Raw genomic sequence first — 18,362 nt, 5'->3', positions numbered from 1 at the left:
ACTCTGGAGACAACATCAGCTATTGGAGAGAGTGGTTGGGGATACTCTTCTCTTAAGTGCTTTTCTCAGAGCACTGTTCTCTGTTATTCGCTCCCACGCTTTCTCCTCTCTTGTATGGGCGGCACACACACATATCCTTCCCTTTCATCCCCAGGGGTGAAACAAACCCATGCATTATGACTCAAATCAAGCTTAATTTATTTCACATGCTCTAATTTAATGTCTTCATGTTGATATGCATTGAATAAAAATAGCTGGATTCTTTTTTCTTATTATTTCCCCCCACATTTTCTCCAGGGCATGCACATTACACAGGGGTTTTGGTTATTACATTTCTCACACAACTTGGCTGCTGAACAACTCGGTTGCTCAAGAGGCCCATTGATCACTTGTGCAGACCTGCTGCCCTCTGCTGGCGATACTCTAAACTACCAACAAAAGTTATAGTGGATCCTGATATAAAGTAAATTATCATGATCATGACAGTGTTTAGCTTCAGTTTCCTCGTATTTTACTGCATACACTTTCTCAGCCCCACGTAGGTGAAACCCTTGAGACTTGAGTCTTGAGCAGACTATTTGAGACACCATTCAAGGGGACATGTTTGTACTCGTGGGGAGTACTACTGCAACAATCAGATTCTGAGGACTACAAGTTTGAAAACGAAAAAAACGAAAACAAAAACCTGGCGATGTGGAGTTACAGAGAAGTGAGGTTACCGGCTCCAGGCTGCATTAGCTGTTACTAGCATAACACACCAGTTTCTCCAAACAAGCTGTCGGCAGCTTGCATTGTGGGTAATGTAGGCATCAGGTTTTTGACAAAAAAGAAGAACATGTGAAACAAAAAAACAGATATATCTGATTGTGTTGTGATTCTTGTGCTTCTTTTTTGAAATGTCTTTCATGAAATGTCTGTCTGATAATGTTATAGAGGTGGAAATCAGTGGAGGACTCTTTAAGTAGTAATTAGGTGTATTAAAGAATCTTTTGTACTGTTCCACACTTGCACACAAATGTGCTTTGTGTATACTGAAATTATTTCAGAGAAAACATTTATATCCATTTAAGACTACTAGAAATATCATGTAATATACTTTAAAGGGGCACTCCACATATTTTATTTTTTAGGTTTTCATTTCAGAGAATGACCCTGCTGATGTCATCAGTGTTGTCTCAGATTAGGCCTGAGGTTTTACATTGTTTTTTAACAGAAACTTGAGACAGTTTGAAAGTTTGAAAGACATGGGCATGTGATAGACAAAGAGGCTTTAACAAAATACACAATTGAGTTGCATTATGGGAAATGTAGGATCCAGTGGGGTTTTTTAGCTTGACCCACACTAGTGAGGAAAAGTCAGACATGTTGGCCTCTGCTGCTTTGTTTTTGTTTTTTATAACTGTCTTCTGTAAGTCCACAAACATAATTAAAGTGTAAACTCTCAAAACAAGAGAACATCCTGACCAATGTTTCTAATTCAGTGCTTTATTTGACAGCTGGACCATTCAGAAAGTTCACCTGAACTACTCTATGCAATGGCCCTTCAATGATATGCTATAGTGCCTTAAATGTAGGAACATTTCAGGGCTTGGAAGGTGCTGAGGAGATGGTAGAGTCATGTCGCCCGAACCACATAAATTGTTCCCCTGTCTGTGCCAAAGCTGCTTCTGCGGACTTCTGCTTGTGGTTGCGGGGGAACCGTCTGGTGCTGATTGGACCATTAACAGCCTGTTTCACCATAAAATCAGCCTGGCAGACTGTGGCGTTCCCCCCAGGTCCTTCAGGGCTGTTGTCAGCTCCATCGTGGCACAGGCAGAAGTGGGAGCTCTGCTGTCTGTGATCATCAAGGATCTTCCGGCGCCCCACACCCTGACAAATACCAGCATGATACAGAAAAGATATGGTTTCCTTTCATGGAGTAACGTGGTGACGGATCTGAACATTTCCCTGATTTTCTCTTCATACTCACATGAGTGAAAACAGAGATGTTGTCTTTTAAGGCATGCTTGTTGTCATGGTCTGAGAATGGAAACTCTCTAGATTCCTGTAAAGACACACATGAAAAAATTCATGTGGGGATACATACATCACAACTGAATGCAGTAGAAAGAGATCAAATGAGGAGGTAGTTTTCTTCTTGGCAGAAGTGATCTGATAGGAAGTGCAATGAAACCTTTCAAAGCCCTAGGCCACTGTGAAAAAAAATAACAGCCATGCCACACACTACTGTACGATCGACTGTTCATAGCCTACACACCTGCTGAGTTTTCCATTTAGGATAGCGCTTGAAGTTCAAAGCTTGAGGCAACGATGATTTAACCTGGGTCAGCATGACCCCAGTGCTTGTACAAGTCTCACGATTCCTTGTTTCATTCCCTGGTAAAACCTGGTGAGCAAACTGAGAGGAAAATGTGAGGAAAGCTAATTAGACAACCCGGTTTGAATGTTGTGATTCGTAATGATTTGACAATGTGATAAAAAGAAGAATTTCTTACCCATTTGCCATCGTTGCTCATTGAAGAATATCGCTTTCCACCTTTTACCATTTTAAAACAGTTTGAGATCTCGAGTCCACTGAGTAGTTCCACCAATACACCACACACACACACACACACACACACACTGTCCAACTTAACAACTAATCCAAACGCTGGTGGCTATGGAAACATGCAGTAAACAAACAACCTGACATGTGATCTCAAATTGCCATGGAGATGTGGAGCAGGAATTCTGACACTAAAACTAGATTGTGACAAATATCAAACAAAGGAAAGATAATAAAAAATCTGGAAAAACAACTGAGGACAAATGTGTAGCCAAAATGTCATTAAATTTGCTCCCCCAGTGCGGTCAAGTGTTTGAGAATTACAAGGAGAAAACCTTTGTTTTCAACGCAGAGAGAAAGGGAAATTAAATTAGCATATATATGACTTTATTTTCCTGGAACACTTGATTTAGAAATACAACAGTACATGCTTCTTTACAATAACATACATTCATCTGGGATCATTCTTTTCTTCCATTTTAATAAGAAATGTTAATTGGTCAAGGATCACTTTAAAATTATAAAAAAAGGGTAAAGTTTCAAATTATTAAAGTCTTGCAAAATGGTTTCATATGACTTTCTTTGCAAATACACAGTGAAAAGTTGAAATACTCACTAAAAACGAGCCCTGACTGTACAACAATAGCAACTGCAATAATGTAAACTAGATGAACAGGGGTCGTTCCCATGGTTTATCACCTCAAATGGTGCAACTGGTCATGTGATTAGTTCACTGGAGCGTAACAGACATTACTTGGGAAAAGGGTGACTTTAATGCACCAAAAGTAAAATTAAGCACTCTAAAAATTACATATATGATATAGAAACCATTTATCATGACACTTCCTGTAGCGAGGGGGTCACTCCTCGGTCATCGCTCTGGCGTCACATGTGGGAACTGGACGGAGAGGTAATCTGTGCCGAGAACTGTTGTCTCCAGGATCCTGCGGGAATATTAGACTTTTGCCGCAGCTGAGACATGGTTGTAGCTTGAGTGTCCCTGGTGTATCTCGTTGGATTATTGATCCCTGAGGACAAGATGAGCACAAAAAAAAGCCTGAATAACATGTTGTAAGTTAAGCTTTAACACATAGCTGAAGAGGTTGTGATCCAGTCCTACAATATTGATTTGAGGCTCCTGATAAGGGCAGTAGCCAGGGTTTCAGATATACTGAGGTCATAGCTCCAATTCCAAGATTAAGGTCAAAGTGCAGCCGTACCCTTCACACGGGCATCAAACATCAATACTTTTTTTTTTTTTTTTAATTCTCACCAAAATGGGTCTGTAGCAACAAGTATCAAAAAAATACTACAGAATGTTTGGTCAGATTCTTAGGCTTATTGATTTATTTGTTGATCTGATAGCTCCTGATTTAAATCAGCATACCTAAAAAAAAAAAAAAAAACATGCCCATATTCCTCATAGTAAGGTATCATGTAAGCAAGTCTAAACATACTGGAATCAGCCTGTGAAATACCCAACATGTCTAGGTTTTTAAGTGGAGAATGTATCCTCCCCCGAGGTTGTTAAACGCCCCTCCTGACAATCAGGTTGAGTACACATTATGCATTAAACATGGCTGCCTCTTTGAGCAACATGGATTTAATAGTGTGCATCCTGGTCCAATTTAAACCTCATGATAAAGTGAAGGTTCTTGGATCTCACTGCCTGAGATTCCTACAGAACCACAGAATTCTTCTAGTTGGACCTTTCGGTTCGGGTTGGTACTGTAAATGAGGCACTTGATGGCTTTGAGTGACTTCTGATATTGTTCCTTGATGAAGGCTCAACGGTCCTTCATCAGTGCCATTAGTGCTTTCTTGATCAAACTGAGAATTCACTATTCAGAAGCTCTTTTTGTCTTGATCTCATTAATATGGTCTTGATGAAGGCTCTTGGTGTTTGGATCTTTGTGTGCAGCATTGAAGCAAAGTAGTGGTACTACATTAAGAGGCAGGCACTTGTTTGCGTCTACTGTATTATGCACTGATACGTTGAAGAGAAAGCAGATTCTTACTCTGAATGACTGACGGAGACGTTTCTGTTGGGCCACTCCAAGACCTCGTCACACACTCTTTTCCCGTTTCCCTGTGGAGGTGCTTCTTCAGCTGTCTGGCCAAACGTTGCCACCTGTTGAAAAGCAGTGAAGACAAACAGCTTAAAATCTCAGAATCCGTAGTTATTCAAAGTGAGTGAATTCTCATTTTTGAGCTTCGTAAGTCACACAGAGATCACACATTCACTTCTCTTACCTTTCCTGTATGTCGTTGTACTTATTCAACCTGTCTGCCTCCTCCCTCTTGACCTCCATCCATCGTTGCAAGAGTTCTTCTTTTTCTCTCCAAGCTTCTGCCAGCGCTTCCTTTAATCCTTTCTGCTCCGCTCGCAGCGCTGCCAACTCTTTGGACTGACACTCTATGGTGAACTCAAAATCTGAAAGGGTCGCCTTCAGGGTTTTACTCCCTTTAGCCAAAGTAAGTGCCTCTTCACGATAGCGGGACACACTGAAACAGCCAAGTAATGAAATGGTGATTTATTGTACCTTTGATCAGCTTGTGGTGATGCTACTTCAAACTTTTAGATGTTGGATTTTAGGTCACAAGTTCATCCACCAATGCTGAAGAACATCAAGTGACTTAAACTGGATTTCTTCATCATTTCAATGCCACAAGTGCAGGAAATGATTCTTTGGCCCTGTTGTAGCACCACTATAAAATGCAAAATAATAAATCCCCGTAATTTTTACACTTTTCTCTGCATCCATCAATAGTTTTGAGCTGAAAACCTGAAATTACCGTGACTGCCAGTACTGCAGTTCAGCCTCTTTCAGATACAGGACGGTGGTCAAGTCGGAGACAGTCTGAGACAGCTGGGGAGACAAAGAGCTCAAACTGAGTTGATTGAATGATGAGTAATCTCATGAGTTCAAATGTCACTGAATGCACAAACAAAAGAAGGCTGGTATAATTTCTTTCCGGGCTGTAACCTAATAATGCTCATTTTACATGGTTAAAGACACCTAAAGCTATCTGTTAATGTATCTTCTGATTATCAGACTTGCACCTGAGGTTTATTACACTTATTTGTGTAAAATGCTGCTTCTTATGTAGTTAAACAAAAGGTGAAAGCTCTCTAACATCTGAGGCTGATGCTCTGCCGTTTATCGCTGGACTGAACCTACCTTTTCTGCCAGGTGTTCACTCTCTCTCAGTTGGAGCTGAAGGAGCCTGGTGTTTTTCCCAGCATCAACTCCACCTCGCTCTAAACTGAAAATATAAAACCAGATTTTAAAACAAATTAAAAAAACCCCAACCTTTGTCCATCCAGATAAACAGAGAGGCCAAGGTTAAGTGAAAACACCACATTTCTAACCTCTTCGAATGAGCGTCATCCAAAATTTGTTTGCGAATTTCAAAACGTTCTTCCAGCTGAGACACTGAAAGAAAACAGACAGATATCGATAGACTAAGACAGTGAGGAGATCATTATTGCAAATGCTGAGACAGGAAAGTATCGATCCTACAGCTTGTGAAAACGCCGACGTATGGCAGTTTCTCTGCGATGTCTCTTTGCTGCAGCCGAGCGCGCACGTGATTCTTCCAGCTTCCCATTATAATAAACCCTAATTTATCTGCGCTGCAAGTTGTAAAGCTGCGGCTTTGCCACTTGGTCGAAGACGAAATGATTGTTAAAACGTTGCCATCAGCACATAAATGAACTGCCAGTAGGCAAGGTACACAGCTCCTCCCTGTTCAGCCAGTCAGCTGCTTGACATTCCGCTGCTGGATGTAACTTCTGACCACGGTCCAATCCCCTGCCTACGTATATACTATACTATACTATACTATACTATACTATACTATAATATAATATAATATAATATAAAGCCTTACCAGGGGTTATTCGACCACCTACGACTATTTATATTTTACTCTTTATATTTTACTCTTGTTTTTGCTGCTTATGTCTCTCTTTTTCTACTTAATTACTTAACTTAATTCAATATATTCACTTTCCTTATTAAAAAATATTGTTTTTTTATGTAAACATTTGATGTGCACAGTTAAGAGATCAACATCAGTTAAAGTCTAGTTGACGCATTGGAGAATAAATTTCAGAATAAAACACATCAGCGTAGAATGTGCTCAACTTTTCTAGAAAAATGATCTCACAGCTCGGAAAATACTTCCGGTTCATAATTTTTTCTAAAAAGTCGCAGTAGTCGTCACAATTTCTGTTACATAGGCTAATATTCTACGTTGCATACTGTTCAAAACCATCGTTTATCTTTTTTTCAATTCAAATGGTCGAATTAAGAAATAAGATGAGTTTTGGAGTTTGTCTCACCGCGAAACCGGAAGTTGTTGTTTGCCTGCTGCTCGCACTAATGTGCTCTGACAGCAGCAGAGTGGCTGTGGCAGGAGAGGAAGCTGCCGGCGTATGTAACTAGTTAAGTAAGGGCTAAACATTACTAAGGTTGACAAAGCAACAACAGCCTCTCATGTGAGTGTCGCTTAGCTTTAATTTAACAACCGTGTTGAGTGACAACACTTTTTTTTCACAGGTCGACGAGTCAGTGTTGCTCTTTCGAGGAGCTAGCCTGTAAAGCTAGCAAACTGGAGACATCACTAACTTTATTGATATAATTGACGTGTCTCGTCCGTTACCTAGTTGTAATATATAGGTTGTCCATGAGTTGTCTAAGCCATGGATAGGTTGTCTGGCTGTTAGGAAATCGGCAGTATTTGCTGGTGTGAACGGTCGTGTGTCCAGTATGAGCGCATCAGCTGGGGACAGGGAGCCTGGGATCCCAGTGGATAATCCAAAGGAGGATCCCAGTGGACCCACCTGCACGGCAGAGAACAGCAAACATGTAAGTTACATTACTAGACTGAGAACAAGGAAGAGCGGTAACACTGGCTCTCGCTGCATGCCAAGATATTACTGTGAAATCGATTGGTCTTCCTGTCCTCCAGTTGCATTGGTTAAATGATTTACGGATCCACCAGATGTAGATACTAACCATGACAGCTGTTTACTAGCCAAAGGTTCATGCAAAAGGACCAGACTCAACTCCAGCCTCAGTGTTTCCTGATCATGGTGACTTACAATATGGTGTCCTTTGTTGTCCTCAAGGACTCTGCAGTATGCACAGGCAACAGTGAAATAAAGAGCCGTGCTGTGGTCAAGTACTCTGCCGCCCCACCTCCTACCAGCTATGCCCTGCTGCAGGAGAAGACAGACCTGAAGCTGCCTCCTGCCAACTGGCTGAGAGAAAACCCGCAGCTGGGCAGCGCTGGCACCACTATACTAGGATCCAGCAGCAAAAGCAAGCCTTTCTCCAGGTACAACATCATGAGAAATGCTTACTACAACTGATATCTATTGCTGCCTGTGAATATTCTCATTCATCCAGGTCATTGTAAGCTTTAGGGCATTCAATCGTTCGCAACTGGACCTCGTCAGTTTGTCTTAGAAGACGTTTCGCCTCTCATCCGAGCAGGCTTCATCAGTTCGTACGCAACCAGACTAGATAGGACAGCTCTAGTCCAATGCAATGATGTTAGGTTCAAGTATTTATCCCCTGAGTGAGACCAACCCACAAAAACAAGAATGGTATCACTCTATTGTGAGGCAAACGATCCCCCCATTAAGGCGGGGTGGGGTGCAACCCTTTGGTGTCAACGACAGTCGTTAGCCTCGTTAGTGTCCCATTGATATCTATTGCTCTAGTGTGAAACTATGTTGGTGTCTGTAGAGTTGACTGTTGGACGTTATAACTCTCTGGAGTAAGTTGCATCAATTCTCCCAATAGTATTAAAACTAATGATATTAGTGTGGCCTAATCTGTATCTGCAACTGTGCACAAATACCTGTTTTAAACAGAGTGAAGAGACATGCAAAAAGACCCCAAAAAAAAATGATTGACAGCTTTCAAATGCTGACAAACTAATTTGTGCAGCCCGAGTAGTGTTGCCTTGTTTTGCATTATACTGAGAGGCATTTCTTATATTTTGTCCACCCCATTTATGTCAGTAAGGGCAAAGAAAATATTAGAAACATCTCTTGTTAGATACAGTATGTAGTGGTGACAGTTTGAGATTGTGTGAATGTATTTGCTGATACAAGTTAGAGGTTATATTAGAAGCTAAGAGCATCATGATCAATGCTCTGCTTAAACCTGCTGGCCAGATGGCCTCTGTTGTTGGTCTAAATGCACTTATGAAGACTGATTAGTGCTTACTGGTCTATCCATATTAGACACAGTGTGTAATGGATACAATGCATTTTTTTTTACTGATGTTACAAAACTTGATTTGAAACAGAATTATATACGATGCAGCTAAGACGCTGCAAACGAGAAGCTCTGGATATCTTCTCACTGCATAGCTGATGGTGCTAAAAGTCTTCAATCAGCTGCGTTTATATCAGTAAATCACAGATACTGAATCATATGTGGAAGCCTTTTCTTGGCCAGTGAATAATAGTAATGCTTTAATCTTTCTGACCCTAATCAATATTGCCATTTGCTCACTCTCCATAGTGATTTAAGTTTGTTTTTTTGTTTTTTCTGTTGTAGTTTTGGGATGGCTTACGACTTCATTGATTGTGTCGGGGATGATGTTGACGTGGTGTCAGACTCAGAGGTTTGTGGAGCTTACATCTCTTTTCTTGGCTCTGAAATATGCACATACACCTGGTGCTAACATTGTTTTCCTCTCACGTTCAGAACATCAAGAAGCTTTTGAAAATTCCCTACAGCAAGTCCCACGTCAGTATGGCCGTTCACCGCGTGGGGAGGACATTGCTTTTAGATGAGCTGGACATTCAAGAGCTCTTCATGAGATCCTCTCAGGTACAGCAGGGCTTATTCCAGACTTTTATTTACAGTGTTTTTTTTCACAACAGTAACTTTAGAGTATGTAAGTGATTGTATTCTCGTCTGTGTGTGTGTAGACAGGAGATTGGACATGGCTGAAAGAGTTTTACCAGCGGCTAATAGATCAGAAGTGGCAGAGGAAAAAGAAAAGTAAAGAGCACTGGTATCAGAAAGCAATCCTGTCAAAGTTCCTCTACTACAGGTGAGTGCTTGCCCTTACTCGAATTATAGAAAAAAAATGAGTAGGGTTTTGGCGTTCAGTGACACACTATTTTTATTTTAAGGCTCATCTTTTCCAGTGTTATCCCATAACAACTTCTGTGTTTCCTCCAGTATAAATGGTGATGGGGCGGCCGAGCCTGTACCAAACAACCTGAATGAAGGGGAGGAGGAGAACGAGGCAGAGGAGTTCAGTTCTTCATGGCCCACCACCTTCACCAGCACATCATCTGATGCAGAAGAATCAGATGCTCCCAAGCAGGTACAGCATCTTGACTATCGGACAGTTATTTAGGAGCTGAGAGATGAGTGTAGATCTTGAGTCACTGCTTACTGGTAACTGAAATACTGTCTGTGAGGGTTTTGATTTACACCACTTGTATGACAGTATTGCTACTATTCAATGTGCAGGAAAGTGTTTCTGTGGACAGCAAGTTTGCTCTGGGCCAGGTAACGTCTGTACCCAAAGAGCAAAACCTCCCTATGCTCTTCAACGAAGGGGAGAACAGTCAGGTGATCCAACATTTTACCCTTCGTTAATGCTGTAGTACTACAGTTGGTATCTTACGCCTAATGTACACTTATATATATGCTGTTAAACACTGTTTGATGTGACTTGTTTGACAGGGTTTAAGGAACGACTTTGTGCGAAACATCATGTGGACGTTTGAGGATATCCACATGTTGGTTGGGTCCAACATGCCTATTTTCGGAGGTGGTCGCTATCCTGCTGTCAGTCTGAGACTCAGGTTGGGATTTGAAATCATTTGCTTGCATCCTGGATCTGAAATTAATACTAGATTAGAGATTGGGTTCTTACGTTAGATGTTTGTGTCAGCAAGATAGTGCAAATTAATCTACACGCATAATGGCCTACAAAATAATAGTGTGTGATGTGATGTACAGTATACCCATGGAATATGCACAGTGATTAGAGATGGTTCAAATTATTAGTGGCAGGTCAGTTTTTAATTTGGTTTATCTGACCTCAGGAGGTGAAGCAGAAATGTCATTTTGGAAGCTTTACCCTCCTCAGAATTACACTGGTTCCACAACATTATTCCTGCTTAATCTAACAGCTAACTCTGTTACTGTGTTTTTCAGGGACAACAATAAGCCAATCAACATTCTGACAGGTATTGACTACTGGCTCGACAATCTGATGTGTAATGTCCCAGAACTTGTCATGTGCTTTCACGTCAATGGCATTGTTCAGGTAAATTACAGTTATTATCATGTGGTGATTGCCATAGTGCATCTTCAGTCATAGTCATTTTAATGGCTGTCTGTGTGTTTTTAAAATCACTAATTTTAGGCTTTTTATTGAAAAAGTGGCAATAAATGGTTTTACCTGCAGAAATACGAGATGATAAAAACAGAGGACATCCCACATCTGGAGAACTCAACTTTCTCCACAAGGGTGGTGAAAGACATCGCCCAAAACATCCTCTCCTTCCTCAAGTCCAACTGCACCAAAGAAGGTCACACCTACTGGCTTTTCAAAGGTGGGAGATAAAGGAACAGGATTTTTTTTGTCTTTGTTATAAGTCTGTGCTGTGGGTTTGTCAGTCTTGATGTTTTCTGATGTCATTTCTTGAATCCACAGCTAGTGGGAGTGACATTGTGAAGCTTTATGATCTCACTACTCTGTGTGAGGAGGCTGAAGAAGAGAAATGTCAGAATCCCTTCACTCTTCCTGTGGCTGTGTTGCTGTACAGGTGAATATCTGGGAAAGACTCAGGAGAGAAGCTGAATTCCAGGCCTAAAAAGATTTTGAAAAAAAAAATCCATAAAGAGCTTTTGCCGTATCACGGATTGCTTTTTTACCTAAAGTAGGTGTTTTTATGAGCCTATCATTTTCGGTTATGCTTCCAAAATCTATACATTTATAGTTGGACTTCAGGTTGAGTCAGACAGGAGGAGGCCTAAAGAGCCAAATTAGCTATTTAAACAGTATTATGTTGTTTTAAATGGCAGTTTTCAACTCCTCCTTGTCCGTATGAAATACGATTTTCTTGTGAGTTCTGCTTAAATCAGACATTATTAACAGTGACAGTGGGCAAACCTGTGATGAATTCTTGTGTGTTTTCTGTTTTGTGGTGCAGAGTTGCCAGCAACTTGATGCTGAAGGCGAGACAAAACAGAAAGCACTATGGCACAATCAGAACTCTGCTCTTAAACTGCGTCAAACTTCTGGATGAGGAGAGGCATCCCCAGGTAAGCATGAAAAGAAACTGAAGTTCCTGAGTTTTCAGTCTATGTACTTAGACGGCAGGGAGGTAACAGGTGAAAATGCTTGACCAAATCTGAGCAGACCAGTTTAGATTTGATTGAACCTGACTCCAGTCCTGATCTCCTCCATCTCCTGTCTGTTTAGATCATCGCCTCGGCCCACTACATGCTGTCAGAGCTGTTCCAGCTCGACGAGCCTCCCCAAGAAGATGGAGGGGAGTCGCTTCGGGCCGGCGGCTCAGAGGACAGCTACAGCGACGAAGACAGGGAGGAGGAGGAGGAGGAGGAGGAGGAGGCGGAGCTGACAGAGGACAGCGATGAGAACAGCTCCTACAGCTCACAGGATGATAGTAAAGCTGTGGCTGTGATCCGCTCTGTAGGGGAGCTCTCGGTCCCGGAGAAATACAAATCCACTCACCAGATCAGAGTGAGTGCCTCACTAAATGTTTTTCCTCTGCACAGACCTAAGGGGGCTGTGTGGAATGTGCAGATAAATATGGTGAATGTCAACACCAAAGCATAATCTTGCTTTTCCTGATCCCTGCAGCCAAGTTGTGCTTTCCCCGTTTCTCAAGACAAAGAGGAGAAATGCCGACACGTCCTGAGCTACGTACTAAAGGCGAGTCTCTGCCTCGTACTTATGTGTAGTGCACATACAATGCTAATGATGCAATGTGTCCTAAGAAATGTGTCATCTGCTGTATTCATGATATACATTACACAGGGGCTGAAGGCAGTGGATGGCACCATCAAGAAGGAGAGTGACCTCCCAGCTGCAGACCCTAACACACCCATACCTCTGAAATATGAAGACAGAAGTGCAATTGGAGCCTGTGCTGCTGAGACAGGCCTCTCTCTCCTCCTTGAAAGAGGTCAGTCATCTTGTTTCAAAGGATAATGAATATAATATCCCATAATAAGTCAGGAACATTGTGAATCCAATCTGTTTAGTTGCAGGCGTTTTTCTTACAAAGCACACCACTTGTCATGAAATGACTCGACCGCCAGGACATTCTTCATCACTCAACCCCGCATGTGTCTTTCTCCCGGTCGTCCAACATGTGTGTGCCAGCAGTGGGGCCGCTGCAGGCCGATCAGAAGCACCCGACACGCTCAGGGATGATCCCCGGCTCATGGCAGCACGGTATGAAGCTGCAGCTCTTCCTCAAAGCCTCCAAGGCCTACTACGTCCTGTCTGATGCAGCCACTAACTTGCTGAAGTACGGCAGAGCTCTGCGCTACATCAAGCTGTCTCTGCAGTGTTACGGTAAGGCTAATACAAGGGAAACACTGGGAAATGTTGTTATAATAGCTATTATAATCACAACAACTCATGCTGATAATAAAACTACACTGCTTTGTGGAAGAATAAAATTTTAATCTTGATGCTGATTACAAACAGTTACTTCAATATTTTATGAAGCAACATAATAGCTCAACATTTATTCTCGTTCCCTTCCTTCCCCCTCTTCTTCTGTCTGCTGTTTCCTCCAGATGCCTATTGTTCAGTGAGCGGTACACTGCACCCGCAGGTGCTGCTGTTTCACAGCCAGTGCCTGTCTCTGTGTGGGGACATCCAGCTGATGTTGGCCCAGAATGCCAACAACAGAGCAGCTTACCAGGAGGAATACAGCTACCAGACCAAAGAGGACCAGGAGATCCTGCACAGCCTGCACAGAGAGAGCAGCTGCCAGGGTCAGTCACTAAGGACAGTGTCCATAACTGGTGTAGTGTCTTCTTATCCATTTCAGTTCCACAGAGATCTTTCACAGTGCTCGCTTTACCTTTATCCTCTAACTTCTTGTCTTTTCAATTTGTTCTGTTCAGTTATTGATCATTCCATTTGTCAGCGCTTTTACTCTCTGCCCACTAGCCTTCAACATGGCAACAGACCTGGCCATGGACCCGGAGTACCAGCTGTTTGTTAGCAGTAAGTGCTACGAGGCAGCGTACGAACTGCTCGTCTCTGAGGTTTTGAAAGATCGTGGCTCAGATCAGCTGGCTCAGGTGCTCAAAAGGCTGGGAAACATCCGCAACGAGATGGGAGTGTACTACATGAACCAGGCTGCAGCCATGCAGACTGAGAAAGAAGGTATGTTGGAGTAATGATAAAAAACAGGTGGAACTTTGAGGATTGTAGCCGCCAGTGTAAGTGCACAGACTGACAGTTATTCCTTTTAATTTAGATACCACCTCCTGTGTTTATTTCTGAGTAATATTGAAATTTAGATGCGTTCCACTGGCAGGATAATAACAAACATCTCTTTGCACCTGGATCAGCAGCAATAGGGAGTTTAAAAAAGTAAAAAAGTGTTTTGCTCCATTCCACTTATATAATAGTTTTGACCTGCCTCGATGTCCATGTCGCTGGATCTAACTGGCCGTGTCCCCCTCCCCTTCCAGTGAAGAAGTCGGTGTCTCTAGCAGAGCAGGAGATGTGGAAAAAGAGTTTTGCCTTCTTTGAGAAAGGCATGAAGGACTTTGAAGCTATCGGGGACAGCACCAACACAGCCCTGCTGCTGTGCAATACTGGCAGGTTAATGAGAATCTGTGCTCAGGCCCACTGCACCATCTCTGCAGACCTGAACAGAGGGGAGTTCACACCTGAAGAGGCCCTCTACTACAACAAGGTGCCATGTCAAATGCTTTCTGTCTTATTCTGCATTCACACTCCATTAATGGAAAATTATTTACCGCTTTGCAATCTTAATGATCTCTGTGTCCCAACCTTTCCCTACATGCTATTAATTAATGCATTTTTTCATCTTATTTTTACCCCAGGCCATAGACTACTACTTGAGGGCTATGAAGTCGCTAGCAAGCCGAGAGAGCCACCCAGCAGTGTGGGACAGTGTAAACTGGGAGCTGTCCACTACCTATTTCACTCTGGCTACACTTCTGCAGGACTATGCCCCGCTGTCCAGGAAGGCCCAGGAGCAGGTGGGTTTGACCACATACTAGTGAACAAATATTCTAATTTGAAAAAAGAAGTTTGAACTCTTGCACACATTTTGATAATCTCGCATTTTTTCCAACGAATGCAATATTTACATGTGAAGTGGCAACCTTTTTATCCTTCATATGCATTCATCAGTTGTTTGCAACACGAATGCCTCAGCGTGATCAAACTTTAAACCACATATGTCAAAGTGATTCCATAAAGGGCCGAGTGGCTGCAGGTTTTCGTTCCAACCAAGGAGGGGCACACCAGGCCAACCAGTCAACATCAAGGGATCCTTAGTTATCAGCTGAAGACTGAGATCAGCTGATTAATTGATTCCAGCCTGGTGTGCTCCTCTTTGGTTGGAACGAAAACCTGCAGCCACACGGCCCTTAAACCATCCATCCCTGCGTGTGTTTTCCCAGATCGAGCGGGAGGTGACTGAGGCGATGATGAAGTCTCTGAAGTACTGTGACCTGCAGACGGAGTCGGCCCGTCAGCCGCTCTACCAGTACAGAGCTGCCACCATCCACCACCGCCTGGCCTCCATGTACCACAGCTGCTTCCGCAACCAGGTGGGAAACCGGTTGCGGAATATTTGTTTGTTTTTTTTGCTCTAACGATGCTTGTGGCTCACCCCTTTGTCACACGTTTTTTTTGTTAATACCAAAAGAAGAATGTTATTTACTGTAAGAAAAAAGACTAGAATGGAATCCCTGCTGGGATGTCTGTGTTTCATACTTATAGCTCTGTAGTGCACACTGAAGGATGTCTGTGTTTCATACTTATAGCTCTGTAGCGCACACTGAAGGATGTCTGTGTTTCTGGCTGTAATTGTGTGACAGGTGGGGGATGAACACTTGAGGAAGCAGCATCGGAGCCTGGCAGAGCTCCATTACAGCAAGGCTGTCTGTTTGTTCCTCAGCCTCAAAGATGCACCCTGTGAGCTGCTCCGCACGCTCCTGGAGAGGGTGGCCTTTGCTGAGTTTACTATGGCGGGTGAGTGACTGTGCATCATGCTGAATGGTGCGATGTTGTAAGCAGTGTTTGGTTTTGTCTCAAGACAAGTTCTGCTGGGATTACTTATTTTTACCCTTGACAAAAAGCTAGTGGGATGTTTGCAATGAATTTTGTATTATTGCAGAAAATAAGATCAGTGGCGAACAAAAGTCAAAGATACTTATATGTTTTGTTCAGCAAGATAATCTTCACACTTTTAGGATTTTTGAAGCATAAATGTAAGTAAAAAGCTAACGTTATAATAAACTACTGTACCCCATGGTCACATGACTCCAAAATACCACCACTAAGCTTCCTGCTACACTATACTATACATGCTTTACTATCAACTGAGAAATCCACAGCTTGAAAGTTTGATTAGAATGGTTTGCGAGAGCACAAGCATAAACACAACAAAGTTGCAAAGGTGGAACAGCAAGTAGATGAGTTTCTGTGTTCAGCGTGATGATGTTTAATGTCCCTCCGTAGTCTCATTTAGCCACTTGTTAGCAAACACCTTTTTTAAGACACGTAAAAGCTTTAAAATTCACCAGTGATGCATTTACTGACATATTTTATGTCATAGAACAAAACATGAAAATCTCTTAAGCTTAACCACAGACCTTATTTCAGGTAACTAACTGAAAACTTATTCCGAAAAAGCACATCGACTTTGTGACGAGGGAACAGTAGCTAACACTGATTTCCTGCAGCACTCTATCTATAACATAGCATTTCTATCCTCAGCCTCTTAATAGTCATGTTTCACATTGTGTTTCCATAGGTCAGAGCAGCAGCGCGGCCAAGCTGAAGAGCCTGACCGGAGCAATAGAGATCATGACAGAAACTCGCCATGCTTTCCAGCTGATTCATAACGAGCTGCAGGAGGAGCAGATGGAGGTGAGGTTCACAGTACTACGTGGGAAGGCTCTCTCATGCTCATGCATCTTTGAAAAGCTTTGTTCAGTTTGGCTTTTCTCGATCACACACTGTAACCGACAGCGTCTTTTTCCTTTCGCTGCTTGTCCTGTAGTTGAGTGAACCCGACTCTGCTGAACCAGCAGAATCTCCTGATGTGGCCTGCGGGCCCACCTCAGGACTCAACCTCCAGGAAGTGATGAAGTTAATTGGTGTGTTTGAGCCAAGTTTCTCCTTCCTGCTGCTGCAGCTGATCAAATTGATGACGACGATGAAACGGAAGCCGAGGTGAGCAAGAATGTAAAACCTATAGCGTATTGTTCAGCTACATATTTGTCCAATATCCTTTTAATAGTCCTGATAAGCTTATTTCTGTTTGTTACAGCAATAAGGATGAGGAGGCATTGAAAACCTATAAGAATGTGTACTCCAAGCTGCTGCGAGCAGAGAAAAATGCACCTCTCCTCAGCCGTGTGGAGCTCCACATAGAGCTCCTGCAGCAGCTGACCCTGCTAACAGCGACGGGAACACATTCATGATAAGGACACAGCAAGGAAGACACTCAAGACTTTAACTCTGCTCTCTGCATCTCACCGGACATCCAGACCTCGCTGTGGGGACTTGACACCGGCCTTCTCAAACGCACTGTGACAAGAAACAGTGATTTATAGACCCCATTATTAAGAGGCACACGCTCAGGCAACACTGTCAAACTCTGAATTACACTTCTTAAGCTAATTTCACCTCCTGCGCCTTTAAAACGAATTCATCTTTTTATAACATTTGCATCACAGGTTTGATTTGTACATTTTTGTGAAAAGACGTGTAAATGCAGAAGATATTATTTGATTTTCTTATTGCTGAAGCAGTTATGGGTCATATGTAAAGCTCCTGTGTGTAGGATTTGTTGCTGACTGTACCAAACATCACCTGGATTGCCTCATTTTCCTACAAACAAAAACAAAAGGCATTTCAAAGATGGTATAATCACATATAACTTGTATGCTTAGGGGCTTAGATAAATCATTTAGTACATGCTCAGATTTCTGATTCTTTTCTTTATATAATTGGTGTTTTGATATTCAATAATACCAATAATGCTGTGAATAAAATAGAATGAAGAGTGACTGATAGCTGACAAGTTGTAATAAGCCCTAAATGCGTTATCGCTTTCCAAAACTACAGTGTGCAATAGTTCTGCAACATTCAATGCAAACTCGAGGCTATTTTGTCCATGTTGCTGTATGTATACATGAGTTTATATCAGCATGGTTTGCTGTGACATGGAAATAAAATGTTTATATGTTTTATGCACTCCTGTAGATGTTCTGTTGCACTCATGCTATTGTATGTTCCTCCTAAAGCATCACAAGATGCTAACATGCTCTTCTGCTGACAGACACATCTGAAGAAGAGGGATTTTAATGAGATCTTTGGATAACCAAAATACAGTATGATGACTATAACTTCGGTTTAATTCTCCTGACATTTAAATATCTACATGGTCTCAAAACATTGTGCATAGCTGGTTTGCCTTGAAAAGAAAATTCAGAGTAAAATATTATAAGTGGGGAAGGCGACACTGTTCAGACCCAGGTCACTGAAGAAGAGGGGACGTGATGTTTTC

At 42.3% G+C, this 18,362-nt stretch overlaps 3 protein-coding genes across 4 annotated transcripts; 1 reads left to right on the top strand and 2 right to left on the bottom strand.

Moving 5' to 3' along the window:
- Window positions 1-1,581: 1,581 nt before the first annotated feature.
- Window positions 1,582-2,546, bottom strand: tex36 (testis expressed 36). The gene is made up of 4 exons (XM_041948098.1): window positions 2,496-2,546; window positions 2,258-2,398; window positions 1,970-2,044; window positions 1,582-1,869 (listed from the first exon to the last, which is right to left on the bottom strand). Exons 1-4 carry the CDS (start codon window positions 2,544-2,546, stop codon window positions 1,582-1,584), a joined length of 555 nt encoding a protein of 184 aa, XP_041804032.1.
- Window positions 2,547-3,430: 884 nt separating this feature from the next.
- si:ch1073-143l10.2 (uncharacterized protein LOC565165 homolog) lies at window positions 3,431-6,157 on the bottom strand. Its single transcript, XM_041948097.1, has 7 exons — window positions 6,070-6,157; window positions 5,919-5,982; window positions 5,728-5,812; window positions 5,342-5,415; window positions 4,799-5,050; window positions 4,564-4,676; window positions 3,431-3,573 (listed from the first exon to the last, which is right to left on the bottom strand). Exons 1-7 carry the CDS (start codon window positions 6,155-6,157, stop codon window positions 3,431-3,433), a joined length of 819 nt encoding a protein of 272 aa, XP_041804031.1.
- A 793-nt stretch (window positions 6,158-6,950) lies between these two features.
- edrf1 (erythroid differentiation regulatory factor 1) lies at window positions 6,951-18,020 on the top strand. 2 transcript variants are annotated; one of them, XM_041947372.1, is made up of 25 exons: window positions 6,951-7,419; window positions 7,683-7,891; window positions 9,127-9,193; window positions 9,277-9,402; window positions 9,504-9,628; window positions 9,760-9,907; window positions 10,057-10,158; window positions 10,273-10,394; window positions 10,750-10,861; window positions 11,003-11,150; window positions 11,252-11,363; window positions 11,751-11,862; window positions 12,023-12,304; window positions 12,425-12,496; window positions 12,602-12,749; window positions 12,953-13,144; window positions 13,372-13,572; window positions 13,751-13,969; window positions 14,281-14,507; window positions 14,659-14,817; window positions 15,244-15,393; window positions 15,664-15,817; window positions 16,602-16,717; window positions 16,851-17,023; window positions 17,121-18,020. In XM_041947372.1, exons 1-25 carry the CDS (start codon window positions 7,321-7,323, stop codon window positions 17,272-17,274), a joined length of 3,729 nt encoding a protein of 1,242 aa, XP_041803306.1. In that variant the 5' UTR covers window positions 6,951-7,320; the 3' UTR covers window positions 17,275-18,020. The 2 variants fall into 2 exon arrangements, with proteins under 2 accessions (XP_041803306.1, XP_041803305.1); XM_041947371.1 differs by having other exon boundaries at window positions 12,950-13,144.
- The last annotated feature ends 342 nt before the right edge of the window (window positions 18,021-18,362 follow it).

The sequence above is a fragment of the Chelmon rostratus genome, chromosome 11 (assembly GCF_017976325.1).
Source record: "Chelmon rostratus isolate fCheRos1 chromosome 11, fCheRos1.pri, whole genome shotgun sequence".
Lineage (NCBI taxonomy): Eukaryota > Metazoa > Chordata > Actinopteri > Chaetodontiformes > Chaetodontidae > Chelmon > Chelmon rostratus.
Note: the sequence above shows the minus strand (reverse complement) of the source record. Positions and strands in the feature narration are given on the sequence as shown.